At 40.6% G+C, this 16,719-nt stretch overlaps 1 protein-coding gene across 2 annotated transcripts in view; it reads right to left on the reverse strand.

Annotated features, from left to right (window-relative positions):
* Positions 1–14,686: 14,686 nt before the first annotated feature.
* EDARADD (EDAR associated via death domain) overlaps positions 14,687–16,719 on the reverse strand; it is a 61,755-nt gene continuing 59,722 nt past the window's right edge. The window contains exons 7-8 of one of the 2 annotated variants that reach the window (XR_003005491.1): positions 16,523–16,718; positions 14,687–14,806 (exon numbers count right to left, since the gene is read on the reverse strand). Coding sequence is in view for 1 of the 2 variants with exons in the window: in XM_024761466.1 (XP_024617234.1) it covers positions 16,700–16,718 (19 nt within the window). In the remaining variant the exon portion in view is untranslated. Of the gene's footprint in view, positions 14,807–15,207; position 16,719 lie in introns of those variants that run through there. The other variant, XM_024761466.1, reaches the window with a different exon arrangement.

Below are 16,719 nucleotides of genomic sequence, written 5' to 3' on the forward strand. Positions count from 1 at the left end.
GTAAATAAAATGCAGGGGGAAATGGGTTCAGTATAGCTGGACTGAGTCCAGCCCAGAGCCCCCATCCAGTGAGTCTAACTTGGACTTCAGCCACTGCGGCTTATCTGCCAATTTTGTGTGTTGTTGTTTTCTAAGTTATATACTACCCCGGGGGAAATGTCAGCAGTATAGAGCACAATTCTGAGCACGGTAGATGTTCAGAAATAACCAACTTTTCAGGCAAGTGCCCATAATGACTGCCAGTTTGACCTGTTGGCTGTAAAAAACGTCAGCGAGAAATACAAATATGTAAGCTACCTTGAACAGCTGGTACAGTTTGTTTTCTGTTAGGGATCACAAAGTTCTTATCTTCCTACTTGTCTCTACTTGATTTTTATCCACGTTTCCTTTGAGAGACATGTTTTGGTGTCCCTACTCTGGGCTTTCTCCTCTGTAGCTTTGGGTTTTATAATTTTTTATTTAAATTGAGAAATTCATTACACACCCAATACCATCGAACTCACATTCTGATTCCCTATTACTTTGCTCTCCTATTCATTTTCCAAGTTTGCTTCACTCTTTAGGATCCAACTTCAATAGCTGTATTTAACCCTTAACATACACTGCCTGGGATTTGTACTTATCTTTCTGTGTGTTGTGTTTTATCTAACCAACTCGAATTTAAATTGAGAAGAGGATGTCTTGAATATTCCCCAATGCCTAGTGTAATGCTTTGCATGAAGTAAACATTCTGTAAATATTAGGTTGAAATGATAGGTTATTGATAAAGTGAGGAGCAATTGAATGTCTTCACAACTTTGCCTGGGTTGATTACCTCCCCCATACAAAGTAAGCTGAAATAAATACACGTCAATGCTCCACTTCTTTGGTAAGTAGAATTTAGGTATAAATGGGACTGTGCAAAAGGGCCAGAAATCCTGTATTGGTGCAGTAATTCTGGATTAAAAGATCCACAAATCCAGAGAATTTATCTTAGAAAAACCCCTTCGTTGGTCCGGTTTTGTTCAATGAGCTCCGTGTGTTTTTTATATCTTTTAGAATCAACAAGTATGTACTCGATGTCCGCCATGACAAGGCACAGTGATAAGTATACAAAGGGCTTTGTAACATTTGCCATACCGAGCCGGGCCCTCTAGACGCAGAGAAGCGATATAAACATACGGAAGTCCCACTCCTCTTCCTTGGATTATTACAATAGCCTCTTCATTGATTTCCCTGCTTTTTTTTTTTTTTTCGAGGTATGCGGGCCTCTCATTGCTGGGGCCCCTCCCTTCGCGGAGCACAGGCTCCAGACGCGCAGGCCCAACGGCCATGGCTCACGGGCCCAGACGCCCAGCGGCATGTGGGATCTTCCCGGACCAGGGCATGAACCCGTGTCCCCTGCATCGGCAGGCGGACTCCCAACCACTGCACCACCAGGGAAGCCCAGATCTCCCTGCTTTTACCCTTCCCTCTGCAGTCTGTTCTCAACACAACAGTCAGAGAGATCATGGGGAAACACAGCCTAAACAATGTTACTTTGCTCAAACCTTCCACTAGCTTTTGCTCGTTCTTTGAGTAAAGATCCAAGTCCTTACACTTCATGACCCGCCTCCACCTCCACACGCTCTGACTTCATTCCTACTACGTTCCTCCTCCCTTGTTCTGTACCAACCGTACTGGCCTTTGTGGTGTTCTTACCGCCTGCCTGTCACACTCCCAGCTCAGAACTTTTGTATGTGATGTTTCCTTTACCTCCTTAAAATTGAGTAATGACAGTGAGTAATGTAGATTCTTAGTGAGGCCCTTCCTGACCACCGTATTTAAAATTGCAACCTCCCAACACACACACACACACACACACACACACACACACAATCCCTATCACTCTTTCTTGCTTTATTTCTCTCTAGCATTTACCACATTCTAATATGCTACATTATTTACCTTTTTATTTTATATTACTTCATCCACCAGACTACAAACTCCATGAGGACAGAAGTTTTTTTGTTTGTTTTTTTGTTTCTTGGCGGTACGCGGGCCTCTCACTGTTGTGGCCTCTCCCGTTGCGGAGCAAAGGCTCCGTTCGCGCAGGCTCAGCGGCCATGGCTCACAGGCTCAGCCGCTCCGCAGCACGTGGGATCTTCCCGGACCGGGGCACGAACCCGCGTCCCCTGCATCAGCAGGCGGACTCTCAACCACTACACCACCAGGGAAGCCCGGACAGGGAGTTTTGACTGTTCTTGTTTCAATGGTGCTTAATCCAGTGGGGGACACAGATGGTGATACATTCCGGAGAAGATTAAGATAGGATGATGGCGCTTCCCTGGTGGCGCAGTAGTTGAGAGTCCGCCTGCCGAGGCGGGGTACACGGGTTCAGGTGTCTACATTAGTTGCATGCCTAGGAAAGCTTCTCCAAAGAGGTAAAGTTTAAGTTGCTAGTGAATGAAAGAAAGAAGGCAGCTAACCAAAAGGAAAAGACAGCTTATGGCGTGGGAGAAATATTTGCAAACAATGCAACCAACAAGGGCTTAATTTCCAAAATATATAAACAGCTCAATATCAGAAAAACAAAAAACCCAACAACCCAATCAAAAAATGGGCAGAAGACCGAAATAGACATTTCTCTAAAGAAGGCATACAGATATGGCCAACAGGCACATGAAAAGATGCTCAACATCCCTAAGAGAAATGCAAATCAAAACTACAATGAGGTATCACCTCACACCAGTCAGAATGGCCATCATCAAAAAGTCCACAAGTAACAAATGCTGGAGAGGGTGTGGAGAAAAGGGAACCCTCCTTCACTGTTGATGGCATTGTGAATTGGTGCAGCCACTATGGAAAACAGTATGGAGGTTTCTTAAAAACTAAAAATAGAGTTACCATATGATCAAGCAATCCCACTCCTGGGCATGTATCCAGAAAAGACAAAAACTCTGATTTGAAAAGATACATGCACCCCAATGTTCATAGCAGCACTATTTACAATAGCCAAGACATGGAGACAACCTAACTGTCCACTGACAGATGAATGGATAAAGAAGATGTGGTTCATATATACAATGGATTACTCAGCCATAAAAAAGAATGAAATAATGCCATTTGCAGCAATATGGATGGACCTAGAGATTATCATACTAAGTGAAGTAAGTCAGAGAAAGACAAATATATCACTTCTATGTGGAATCTAACAAAAATAATACAAATGAACTTATTTACAAAACAGAAACAGACTCACAGACATAGAAAAAAAATTTATGGTTACCAAAGGGGAAAAGGGGGGAGGGATAAATTAGGAGTTTGGGATTAACAGATACACAGTACTATATATAAAATAGATAAACAACAAGGTCCTACTGTATAGCACAGGGAACTATATTCAACATCTTATAATAACCTATAATGGAAAAGAATCTGAAAAAGGATACGTATATGAATCACTTTGCTGTACACCTGAAACTAACACAACATTGTAAATCAACCATACTTCAATTAAAGAAAAGAAAAGTAAAGAAAGGAGGCAGCTACATGAAGAGCTTGGGGGAGAGCATTCTCAGCTGAAGGAACAGCTAATGCAAAGTCTCTAAGGCTCTTGAGAATACATTTAGTGTGTTCAGGCACAGAAAGGCCACCAGCATGGCTAAGCATAATAAAAGAGGGGGAAATTATACGACATGAAGTCATGGAATTGGATGAGGTCACCTGGGCGAGTAGATAGACAGAGGAGTTGACCTAGGACAGAGCCCTAGGGAGATTAAAAAACAAAACAATAAAAGAGGCTGGGAAGAGGCGACCATGGAGACCTGCTGAAAATGTGTCTTAGCAACCGAAGAAAGGAAGTGTTTCAAGAGAGTAGAACAACCAGTTGTGGTGTTAAGAGGTCAAGGAACACAGAAGTAACCAATAGATTTAGCAACATGGAGGTCATTGGGGACTGACTCTGCAGTGGGTTGAGACGTGAGGTAAAGAAGTAGTGGGACTAATGACTATATCTCAAGAAATGTCGCTGTGAAGAGGAGCAAAGAAGTGCAGAGGCTAGGGAAGCAGTGGGGTAAAGGGAATATTCTGATTGTCTTGTTTTGTTTTTGTTTGTTTTTTAAAAGAGAAGATACTACAGTGGTGCCTTTTAGACTTTTATCAAGTAAACCACAATAAGAAATACATACATTTAGGGAACCTAAATGTATTTAGTCCAGTGGTTTAGTCCTAAATTTAGTCCAGTGGTTAGGACTCCGTGCTTTCACCGCAAGGGCCCAGGTTTGATCCCTGGTCAGGGAACTAATATCCCACAAGCCATGCAGTGCGTCCAAAAAAATAAAAATAAATAATTTACATTGTGACTTGTTACATATGTACTTAAAATCATGGAAACAAAAATTTCACAAAACGAAATTTTGTTATGCATGAAGCATTCTAATTTTTCTTTTTTTTTTTTCTTTTTTTTCCTGCAGTACGCGGGCCTCTCACTGCTGTGGCCTCTCCTGCCGCGGAGCACAGGCTCCGGACGCGCAGGCCCAGCGGCCATGGCTCACGGGCCCAGCCGCTCCGCGGCGTGTGGGATCCTCCCGGACCGGGGCACGAACCCGTGTCCCCTGCATCGGCAGGCGGACTCTCAACCACTGCAACACCAGGGAAGCCCTCTAATTTTTCATTAAAAAAAAATATTGTTTATAACTAACTAAAATGTTTGCAAGACTAGATGTTACAAATTATTTGTAGATAATTGCCTTAGACTTCCAGAGATGAAGGGATCATTTCTGGTTGGATCAATTTCTTTTCCATCTATGTTTTTTTTTTTTTTTTTTTTTACCTGGGCCTCTCACTGTCGTGGTCTCTCCCGTTGCGGAGCACAGGCTCCGGACGCACAGGCTCAGCGGCCATGGCTCACGGGCCCAGCCGCTCCACGGCATGTGGGATCTTCCTGGACCGGGGCACAAACCCATGTCCCCTGCATCGGCAGGCAGATTCCCAACCACTGCGCCACCAGAGAAGCCTCTCCATCTATCTTTATTGTCCTCTTTCCTTACCCAAGAAACCACATTCACAAAGTACAAATTTAGAAATAGTGTGATATAAAAATATTAAATATACACACACTACTATATATAAAATAGATATACAACAAGGAGCTACTGTATAGTACAGGGAACTATATTTAATATTCTGTAGTAACCTACAATGGAAAAGAATATGAAAAAGAATATATATATATAACAACAAATCACTTTGATGTAAATCTGAAACACAACATTGTAAATCAACTATACTTCAATTAAAAAAATTAAAATGTGAAGTAATATATATTGCCCCAATTTTCAAAAAACTAGTAAAAAAAAAAATCACATGATTTTAAACTTACGAATTGAAACTGTATATACACTTGCTGCTTGGCAGGATTAGTTGACTAAACAAATACCTGCCATATTTTGTCAACAATGTGAACTATGTTGTTTCAAGCTAGGAAACACCTCTGGTAGTGATTTTGCTTATTATTGTGTTGCTGTGTTATTTTTGTTATTATAATAATAGTAATTTTTTTAAATGTTGGCCTTCCATTCATTAAATGGTGGTGCCATTGATGGGAAAATATGCTCCCAAATCAATAAGTTTGAAATGCAAGTTAGATGTGATAAAACATTGTAAAGAACTTTAAATAATTACTTAGATTTTTTTCACTATGAACTTAGGAGCCAGAACTCTAGAACCTTTAGCAATAATAATGATAAATAAAAGCGATATTAAAGTAAAAATTTGCCACAAAATTATAGACTTATGAACTCTGAGAACACACACTCTGTTCCATTTATTTCCATGGAAAAATTAGTCTTGAACTATGCAGGTTTTAAATTATGCAGTCTTTAGGAGTGCATTCTTTACAGCACTCATATTTCTCATGCGTATGTCTGCTTCCCAGGGAAGTTTTCATGGTTGGCATCATCTTCCTCCTCTATCTTCCCCATTCTCAGTGGACTCATTTCCTCTTTGAATCGTCATGCTTTGAACTAATGTCTCCCACACACCAATACTAGTACCACCTGTAAGGACGCAAACTCTTTTCTCACCCTCCAGACACCCTGTGTTCAGACTGATCAGGCTTACCTCTTACGTTCTACAGGATCATGTGTCAAATCTAGTCTTTTCAGGTGTGAGAAACAAGCTTCTAGAACTATGGCTCTGTCATAAAATAAAAGAATCTTGGAGATGGGAGAAATCTTCAGAGTAGTGTGGATTAATTTATCCCAGTGGCTCAAAGAATGAGATGCTGTCTCATTTTTAAAATACTTTTCTTGAATGGCTTGGCACACTATGGTATGTTAACTAGAAAATGTTGTATTGTTATTTGACATGAAAATATATCTGAAATTATCTAAAAGTCAAAACAAAATAGAATCCTTTAGAAGTTTATATATATATATATAAATTGGGCAACATGTTAGGCTCTAGAGACATGGTAGGTAAAAAATATAGCTTTCCTGGAGCTTGAATCCAGTAGGAGTTAGACATTCAGTAATCACATATATGGATTTTTAAAAGTGCAAAAGAGTGCCGTTAGTAACTAAATGTTCATTGTGATCTTTGTTCCTGCAAAGTTGCTGCAACTCATAAAACCATTAAAAGGCCTCCCTCAGCCTCGCTCTCTCAATATTTAACCAACCCGTCATGCACATAGCTAATCTCCTTCCAGCTTTTATTTACACAGCTCATTATAAAATAAACTGACAAGTGAAACCTCAAGAGAAGAATTTCTGTGACAGGTTAAAGCAAGTAAGAAATCCAGGTGGTTTTTCCAAATAGAAAAATGTTATTAAGTCCAAATACTTAATTTTTTATTTTGGAAATTTCAAAACATACACATAAGAGATAGTGTGATGAATTCCCATCCACTCACGGTCCAGCTCCAAAATGGACATATCGTATCAACATGTCCTATCTTGGTTCATCTACTCCTCACCTACTGTCTCCCCACCCCGGCCCACTTTGAAGCAAATCTCAGACTTCATTTAATCTATAAAACTTCAAAACTGGTTGTTAGACTGTAAGGTTAATAAGATCCAGGTTCAGTTATTTTGGCCAGAAGACTTCACAGGTGGTATGTATTTCCAATCACAAGTCAGCAGGAGAAACTGAAGGCCTGGCTGTTTTTCTATTAGCAATAATCACTCCTTGGATAAACCTCACTGGCGATGACACTGCAATTACGCAATACTGGCTGTTTTTCTTTGTATGATATCAAGACTGGTCAGGGGTTTCCGCTGTTCTCAGCCTGATCCATTCATCTATTACAAGTTCCCATCAGTTTTTGATCAAATGGTTTTAGCAGCTGCTATTGATGTTCACTGCCTAGAGCCATTATTTCATTAAAAACTGAAAAGTGGTGATACATCAATTCCAACATTCCTCCTGCATTTATGAGTTAGAGTTCTTCTATAAGGAAATATTGTTTCCTATTTGGTGACCCCAAGGTGAAGTTTATGCCAGAAAGGCAGGCCAAAAGCTTGATTCCTTCCCTTTACTTAGGAGTTTTCTTAATAATAAGCTGCTTTCCTAGCCTCCACAAAAGGTAACCAATGAGTTGGTTTTTTAAAATGTCATTATGAATTCATGAATATTAATATATTTGATGTGTTTCTTTTTTTCCTGATACTTAAATTATCCCATCTATAACCAAACGGGACCCCTTTGAGCTGGCATCTGTCTCCTTTTGACACAACATAGTAACCTTAGTTAGTTTCCTTGCTTCCTGGTATGACAAAATATCCCAAGATATCATTTTCATTTCCTGCCAAACTTGGACTTAGCAGTTTCTCCAAGGAAAGTTTTAGTGGGAAGTGGTATACAGAGACTACAATTTTGGAAAGGAGTGTTCATGGCAACTGGGTTGGTTTCTAGACTTCCTCAGTGGAGAGAGCTAGGAAAAAAGTTTTTTGATTTTTGTTTTTCATATCTGAGTTTATACTGATTTCACTCAATTTAGGATTACAATGTTTTCATTTAGCTTTTTTATTTTATATTTATACCTCATTTTTCTTATGAAAATCTTAGTTTCTAACAAAATTACTTATTTGCTTTATCCTGTCATATATAATAGTTTCAGGATAAAAAGATAAATATTATCATAACAATACGATTACATAACCAAACTAAGGTTTATTTGCCATCTTTTTCTCTCCTGAGGCTGTATCTCATAAGATATATATAATCAAACTTCTGTGTTTTAAAGTAATTTGACAATACTACCCAAAGTGATCTACAGATTCACTGCAATCATTATCAAAATCCCAACAGCATTTTTTCAGAAATAGAAAAAAAGAATCCAAAAATTTATATGAAATCTCAAGGGAACCTGAAAAACCAAAACAGCCTTGAACATAAAAGAACATAAAACTTGGAGGCCTCACGCTTCCCGATTTCAAAACATATTACAAAGTTAGTAAGCAAAACAGGGTAGTACGGGCATAAAGACACACACACAGACCAACATAACAGAATAGAGAACCTTGAAATGAACCTTCGTGTATATGGTCAAATGATCTTCAACAAGGGTGTCAAGACCACTCAACGGGGGAAAAACAGTCTCTTCAACAAATGACACTGGGAAAATTGGATGTCCACATGCAAAAGAATGAATTTGGATCCTTACCATACCATATACAAAAATTAACTCAAAATGGATTGAAGAACTAAACAAAAACCTAAAACTATAAAATTCCTGGAAGAAAATAGGCAGAAAATGTCATGACATTGGATTTTGGCAATGATTTCTTAAATATGGCACCAAAAGCATCAATAATAAATTTAAAAATAGACAAATAGGACTACATCAAACCTAAAACTTCTATGCATAAAGGACACAACCAACAGAGTGAAAAGGTAACCTGTGGAATGTGAGAAAATATTTGTAAATTATATACCTGATAAGGGGTTAATATCCAGAATATATAAAGAACCCCTACAAATCAACAGCAAAAAGACAAATAACCCAATTCAAAAATGTGCATAGGACTTTAATAGACATTTCTCCAAAGATGATATACAAATGACCAACAAGCATAAGAAAAGGTGCTCAACATCACTAGTAATTAGAGAAATGCAAACCAAAACCACGAGGTACACCTCACACTCATTAGGATGGCTGTTATCAAAAAATAATAACAATAAGTGTTGGCAAGGATGTGGAAAATCGTAATTCTTTTGCACTGTTGGGAATACAAAGTTGTGCACCCGCTATGAAAACCAGTATGAAGGTTCCTCAAAAACTTAAAAATAGGGCTTCCCTGGTGGCGCAGTGGTTGAGAGTCCGCCTGCCGATGCAGGGGACACGGGTTCGTGCCCCGGTCCGGGAAGATCCCGCATGCCGCGGAGCGGCTGGGCCCGTGAGCCATGGCCACTGAGCCTGCGCGTCCGGAGCCTGCGCTCCGCAACGGGAGAGCCCACAGCAGTGAGAGGCCCGCGTACCGCAAAAAAAAAAAAACTTAAAAATAGAATTACCCTATGATCCAGCAATCTCACTTCTGGGTATATGTCCAGAAGAACTAAAAGCAGGATCTCAAAGAGATATTTTCATACCCATGTTCATAGCAGCATTATCCACAATAGCCAAGAGGTGGAAGTAACCCAAATGCCCATTGACAGATGAATGGTAAACCAAATGTCATATATTCAACCTTAAAAAAGGGAGGAAATTCTGTCACATGCTACAACATGGATGAATCTTGAGGATATTACGCTAAATGAAATAACCCAGTCACGAAAAGACAAATACTGTGTGATTCTACTTATATGAGGCATCTAAAGTAATCAGATTCATAGAAACAGACAGCAGAATGGTAGTTGCCACTGGCTGGGGGAAAGAGGAAATGGGAAGTTGTTTAATGGGCAGAGAGTTTCAGTTTTGAAAGTTCTGGAGATTTGGTACACAACAGTATGAATGTACTTAATGCTACTGAACCTCACACTTACAGACGGTTAAGATGGCACATTTTATGTTATGTGTTAAACACAATTTTTTTAAAAAAGTAATTTGAAATAATGCATCTCTGTGAGGAAGCCACCATCTCAATACACCATTAGACTCATTGGTTTCATCTTGCTTTCAGCTCCTGGGCCTTGCTTTTCATTTATTTCATTTTGGTTTAATTTTGGTTTATAATTTTGTGAAATATAGCACATGGTTTCAAAGCCAAATTTACAGACAAGATACATTCAAGGAAATCTAACTTCCACCCCGTCCTCTCCATGCTGTTCCCTCCCTCTTTCTACAGGTAACATAGCTCGATGGTTACCTCTATCTCTATTCATATTCGCACCTTAGACAAGAGGTGGCACTCCATGAGTAGTTTTGCATTTGGCTTTTCACATATAGCTTGAAGATCTCTCTGCACTAGTATACTACAGAGACATTCCTCATTTCTTTTCATAGCTTCATATTACTCCATGGTGTCAACATACCATAGTTTACTTAACCTGTGGACATTTGCATTGTTTATCTATCATAAGTAATGCTTCAGCACATAACTTTGTGTACATGTCCTTGTATATTTGCCACACTGCCTCTGTGGGATTCCTAGAAGTGGCATTTTTATGTCAAAGGTTAAATGCTATGTAATTTTGCTAGATATGACTCCAAGCACTTTTTGAGAATTCATTCAAATTCTCTGTCCCTACTCTACTATAGAAGAAGATCCAGGCTACTCTGATAGGAAAGGGGTGTTGGAGGTGAGGCCTGAGAAGCTGTACCGAGAAACCTCTCACCTGAGATGAGAGGAGCAAAAAAACCAAAGGAGTAAACAGGACCAGGAAACACATGGAAAGTCAAAGTCAAGAAGCCAGGTAGGAAATCTAGGGGAATTCAAATAGGGACCAGGAGGAGCTATGGAAGCTTCAATCCAGGAACAGAAGTGTGGGAATAATGAATGCCCAAAGGTTGGGAGCAAATTGGGAAGTAGTCAAGGTAATTACCCAGAAGAGCAGCTGCTTTTCTCCATTCTTTTCTTGGCTGGCTGGAGCATGATGCAAAGTCACAGAGTCATTGCATATGTTCATAAAATGCACAAGGGCAATTGGCTCAAGGAAGACATGGTAGCTGAAACCCAGTCTGTACTTTACTCACCAAACCGATAAAGTGCTCCATCTTCAGGTGCAAAGGAATAGTGGTAGGGTGTAGACCACCTTTTTCTAACTTGTACAAAGGTGTCACATGGTCCAGCCACGGCCTTGCTCAAGTTAGCTGGGTTTACGGGCCATGCAGAATGGGCAACAATCACTGAAAATCTCCTCCCACCTTAGTAGTTATATTCATTTTTCTTCTATAATTTAGCTATAATATTGCACTTTTAAAGTGCAAGGAACTTTAGGAAAGTGAGGGTAAATTTTACAGTCTTTTGCATTTGAGCCATAAGTAGAGTTGTTTATTTTAATAAAATGGTTTGTTTTAATAACAATGGTTTCCAGGTTAAACAGCCAACTGGTTAAACCTTAGGGTTGTGTGAGGTGAGGCATGTTAGTACTTTTGCTTATTTGGAGATGGGAGAAGCAGGAAAAACAGCAAACCATGAGATACCTGGAGATGATATAGATCTTTATGCGTAAGATCTTGAGCTTTGGCATTGAGAGAGACAAGGAACTTAATCCTAGCTCGACAATACACTAGTTCAGGTAAGTGCTCTTTAAACACTTCTGCTCACATAACCTCTAATGGAATTTTGAAAAACTATGTAACCTTCCCTTTAACATTGTTCTGGAAGTCCTTGCTTACACAATGAGGGAAGAAAGGGAAATAAAAGGTATACAGCGGGGCTTCCCTGGTGGCGCAGTGGTTGAGAGTCCGCCTGCCGATGCAGGGGACACGGGTTCGCGCCCCAGTCGGGGAAGATCCCACATGCCGTGGAGCGGCTGGGCCCGTGAGCCATGGCCGCTGAGCCTGCACGTCCGGAGCCTGTGCTCCGCAACGGGAGAGGCCACAACAGTGAGAGGTCCGCGTACCACACACACACAAAAAAAAGGTATACAGGTTTGGAAGGAAAACATAAAACTGTCTTTGTTCACAGATGACATGATCATCTATGTGGAAAATTTGAAAGAACTGGCAAAAAAATTTCCTGGAACTAATAAGTGATTATTTCAAGGCTGCAGATACAAGATTAATGCACAAAAGTTATTGCTTTCTAATATACTAACAATGAACACGTGGAATTTGAAATTAAAACCACAGTATCATTTATATTAGCACTCCCGAAAATGAAATACTTAGGTATAAATCTAACAAAATATATATGAGGAAAACTACAAAATTCTGGTGAACGAAATCAAAGAACTAAATAAATGGAGAGATATTCCATGTTTACGGAAAGGAAGACAATATTATCAAGATGTCAGTTTTTCTCTACTTGATCTATAGGTTCCATGCAATCCCAATCAAAATTCCAGCAAGCTATTTTATGTATATTGACAAACTGATTCTAAAGTTTATATGGAGAGATAAAAGACCCAGAATAGCCAACACAATATTGAAGGAGAGAACAAAATTGAAGGACTGACACTACCCAAATTCAAAACTTCAAGCTACAGTTATCAAGAATACCATGGTATTGGTGAAAGAATAGACAAATAGATCAATGGAACAGAATAGAGAGCCCAGAAATAGAGCCATAAAAATATAGTCAACTGGTCTTTGACAAAAGAGCAAAGGGAATAAAGTGGAGTAAAGATAGCGTTTTCAGCAAATGGTGCTGGAACAATTGGACATCCACATGTAAAAAAATGAATCTAAATACAAACCTATGCCCTTCACAAAAAATAGCTCAAAATGGATCTTAGACCTAAATGTTAAATGCAAAACTTTTATAAAACTCCTAGAAGATAATATTGGAGAAAACCTAGATGACCTTGAGTATGGTGATGCCTTTTTAGATACACCAAAGACACGATTCATGAAATAAATAACTGATAATCTGGACTTCAATAAAATTAAGGACTTCTTCTTGCAAAAGACAATGTCAAGAGAATGAGAGGATAAGCCCTAGACTGGGAGAAAAAAATGTTGGCAAAGGATACCTCTGATAAAAGACTATTATCCAAAATATTAATATATAAAGAACTCTTAAAGCTTAACAACAAAAAACCACCCAATTTAAAAATGGATCAAAGACCTCAATAGACACCAAAATATACAAGGAACTATTAAAACTCAACAATAAGAAAATGAACAATCTGATTTTGAAACAGGCAAAAGACTTGAGCAAATACCTCACAGAAGAGGACATGCAGATGGCAAATAAGCATACGAAAAGATGCACTACATCATGTGTCATCAGGACAATGCAAATTAAAACAACAATGAAATAACACTACATACCTATTAGAACGGCCAAAATCTGGAACACTAACACCACCAAATGCTGGTGAGGGTGTGAAGCAACAGGAACGCTCATATATTGCTGGTGGGAATGCAAAATGGTAGAGCCTCTTTGGAAGACAGCTGGGAAGTTTCTTACAAAACTAAACATACTCTTACCATATGATCCAGCAATTGCACTTCCTGGTATTTGCTCCAAGAGGCTGAAAACTTATGTCTACACAAAAAGCTGCACATAAATGTTTATACAGCAGTATAATATAACTGTACTTATAACTGCCAAAGCTTGGAAGCAAACAAGATGTCCCTCAGTAGGTGAGTGGTTAAATAAACTGTGTTACAACCAGATAATCAGTGCTAGAAAGAAACGAGCTACCAGGGAATTCTCTGGCAATCCAGTGGTTAGGACTCTGCGCCTTCACTGTGGAAGGCGCGGGTTCGACCCCTTGTTGGGGCCTAAGATCCTGCAAGCCGCGTGGCATGGCCAAAAAACCCCCCAAAAAACAGAAATGAGCTACCAAGCCATGTTCCCACTGACCTCTCCCTCACCCTCCTCCTTTAGACCTAAAGATGCCTATATCTGTTAGCTCCTCACTGGTTTCCTTTAACTCTTGTAATTAGTTCCTTTATTAAATTCCCCTGATGGAACTTACCATTTGTTTCTCCAAAAAGAAACTGACTGAAACAACTAGAAATTCTAAATTCTAGGTATCAAAGACAACCTTCAGCTTCCTAACAGGACAGCGCCTGTCTTCTTGTCTGTCTTCATTCCTGGACTTGTTGACCCCTTGAGGCTGGGGACTGCCAAGAGCTGTCATTACATTCTCAGAAGTGAGCCGAGGGCCTGACCACAGTAAACACTCAGTAAATGTTTGTTGACTGAACTAACGTGATTTCTTCTATTAGTATCTTTTTAATTTTTTTGGCCACACCACACATGAGGTCTTAGTTCCCCCACCAGGGATCGAACCCACACCCCCTGCAGTGGAAGCTTGGAGTCTTAACCACTGGACCGCCAGGGAATTCCTCTATTAGTGTCTTTTTAACATTAAAACTAGAAACAAAAATCATCTAAAAGAGGTAAAATCTGTCCGAATCGGTCACTCCAGAAAAATAACCGTTTTTTTGATCTGGCTTGTTTCAGAGACATACATGTAGAGGAAGAACCAATTTTTGCCATTTATTTCTCTTCGTTTACCTGGTCCGGTTGGTTCTCCCATGTTATTCACTGAGTCCACAGCAAACATAGGATGATTTTCTGTAACTCGGCCCAATCCAACAGCTACTGCCCTGATCACTTTGGCCTCTTCGGTGTTTTGGCCTGTGCTATCCCGGGAGAGGGCGGCAGGGCAGAGGTTAGATGGATGGTGGTATTTGGAGCAGGGTCCCTAGCTCCACAGACTGTCTGAGGAGCGGGATCTTCAGCTCCCCAGAGGACAGCAGGGGTCCAGAGCGCTCTCTTCGTCATAGCTGTCACCAAGGAGACAGAAGGCGCATTGTTTTAGCGGTCACCAAGGAGACGGAAGGCGCATTGTTTTGGCTGTCACCAAGGAGACGGAAGGCGCATTGTTTGGTTGGACTCACTGAGCAGTCCTCACCGGCTTCAAGACCAGCCTCTTCCTCACTTAGCCCTCCACCTTCACCCCACTCCCCTCAGCCACAGACGCCTGGCTCTGAGCTGGGAGCTGCTGTTTCTGCCTTACTCTGCCCTGTGGGAGCAGCTTTGGTTTTTTGTTTGTTTTTTTTTTTTAACGTTTTTATTGGAGTATAATTGCTTTACAATGGTGTATTAGTTTCTGCTTTACAACAAAGTGAATCAGCTATACATATACATATGTCCACATATCTCTTCCCTCTTGCGTCTCCCTCCCTTGCTTTGGTTATTTTTTATGGGTTTGTGTTTTTTTTTTTTTTCCCCAATTGGAATACGATTCACATAACATAAAATTCACCCCGTTAAGCATTTTAAGGTGTACAATTCAGGTGCTTTTTAGTATAATCACAACGTTGTGCAAGATTCACTACCATCTAATTCTGGAACATTTTTGCTTTGATCTTTGAAGCCCAGAAAATGAACGAAACAGGTTGAACCTCATTAAAATAAAAGCTCCCCATGTCCGAGAAGCATTCATGATTTGGTATGTAAACCCCCTCATTTTGTATTTATATTTATAAGCATTTTTCCTCCTCAAGGACCACGATATTGTAAAAAAAGAAAAAAAGTTTTTGCTTTATTTAAAGTCTCTATTAATTCACTAGTTCCATTTCATTTTTTCAGCATATTTCCAATTGCTTCTGGATCAGAGGGTGCTGATGATACAGAGTGAACAGCGAACAAGACCCCTGTCCTCTGGGGTTTGCAGTCGGGCAGGGGTGAGACCAGTAATCAAGTTATTACTGTTGGGATGAGTGCTACGGGTGAATAATAGGAAGGCAACCAAGTCTGGAAGTCAGGTGCCCTTTCCCTGAGAAAGTGGTGTTGACGGTGAGACCTGGAGGCTGAGGTGGCTGAGCTAGGGAAGGCTGGTGTGTCCAGGTCTGAGTGTGGCCAGGGTGTGGACAGGGCAGATGACAGCTCGCCGTGAAGTCTTGGGTGGGAAGGGGACCTCGCGGTTCAGTGTGGCTGAAGCATCAGGAGCTGTGGGCGAGTGGAGCACGACGACATGCCACACAGGCAAGTCACAGGGCCTTGGAGGCCACGCTGCCAATTTGGGACTTAATGTTCAATGGGAACCCATCAAAGGCGTTAATGTGGGGATGGCAGGATCCATCCACCGTATGGAGGCCACTTGGGAGACCGTCATCGGGTGAGAAAGGGTGGCTGCTTGGGTGAGGACGGTCATGAGGATGGAGGGGAGGCAAGAGATTTAAGAGATATTTGGGAGGTGGAAGAGAGAGGGATTTGATGATGACTTAGAAACAAGGTGGATGGTACGATAGGGAACTCTGGTGAGGAACAAGTTTGGATGGAAGAGTCATGGGTTCCCTTTAGGACGGGTTGGGTTTGAGGTGCCTGGGAAACATCCGCGTGCATGGAGATGTCAAGCTGGTAGTTGTGGGTGTCTGGCAGCTCAGAGGACAGGCCTGGACCAGAGAGATAAAGTTACGAGAGGTGGAAAGTAACCATGAAACCGCCCTTCACATATAGATATCACGGCATCTGAAGCACTTCGTCAGACTGCTTACTTGTCTTTCTTTCTACGTCAGTGATTCTCACTTTGTTCTGCCCATTCCTGGACGGGTGTGGCATTTTCTCCAGGAACGTCTCTCATCGTGTACGATGACTCTCCCTCGTCTAAGGTTGCTGGAGGGTAGGAAGGTGTTGTTTATCTTTGCATCCCCGGGACGCATTTTAGAAAGTCACTAGGTTTCTGACTGATGAC

Source organism: Neophocaena asiaeorientalis, unplaced genomic scaffold (genome assembly GCF_003031525.2).
Source record: "Neophocaena asiaeorientalis asiaeorientalis breed wild unplaced genomic scaffold, Neophocaena_asiaeorientalis_V1.1 scaffold166, whole genome shotgun sequence".
NCBI classification, from domain to species: Eukaryota; Metazoa; Chordata; class Mammalia; order Artiodactyla; family Phocoenidae; genus Neophocaena; species Neophocaena asiaeorientalis.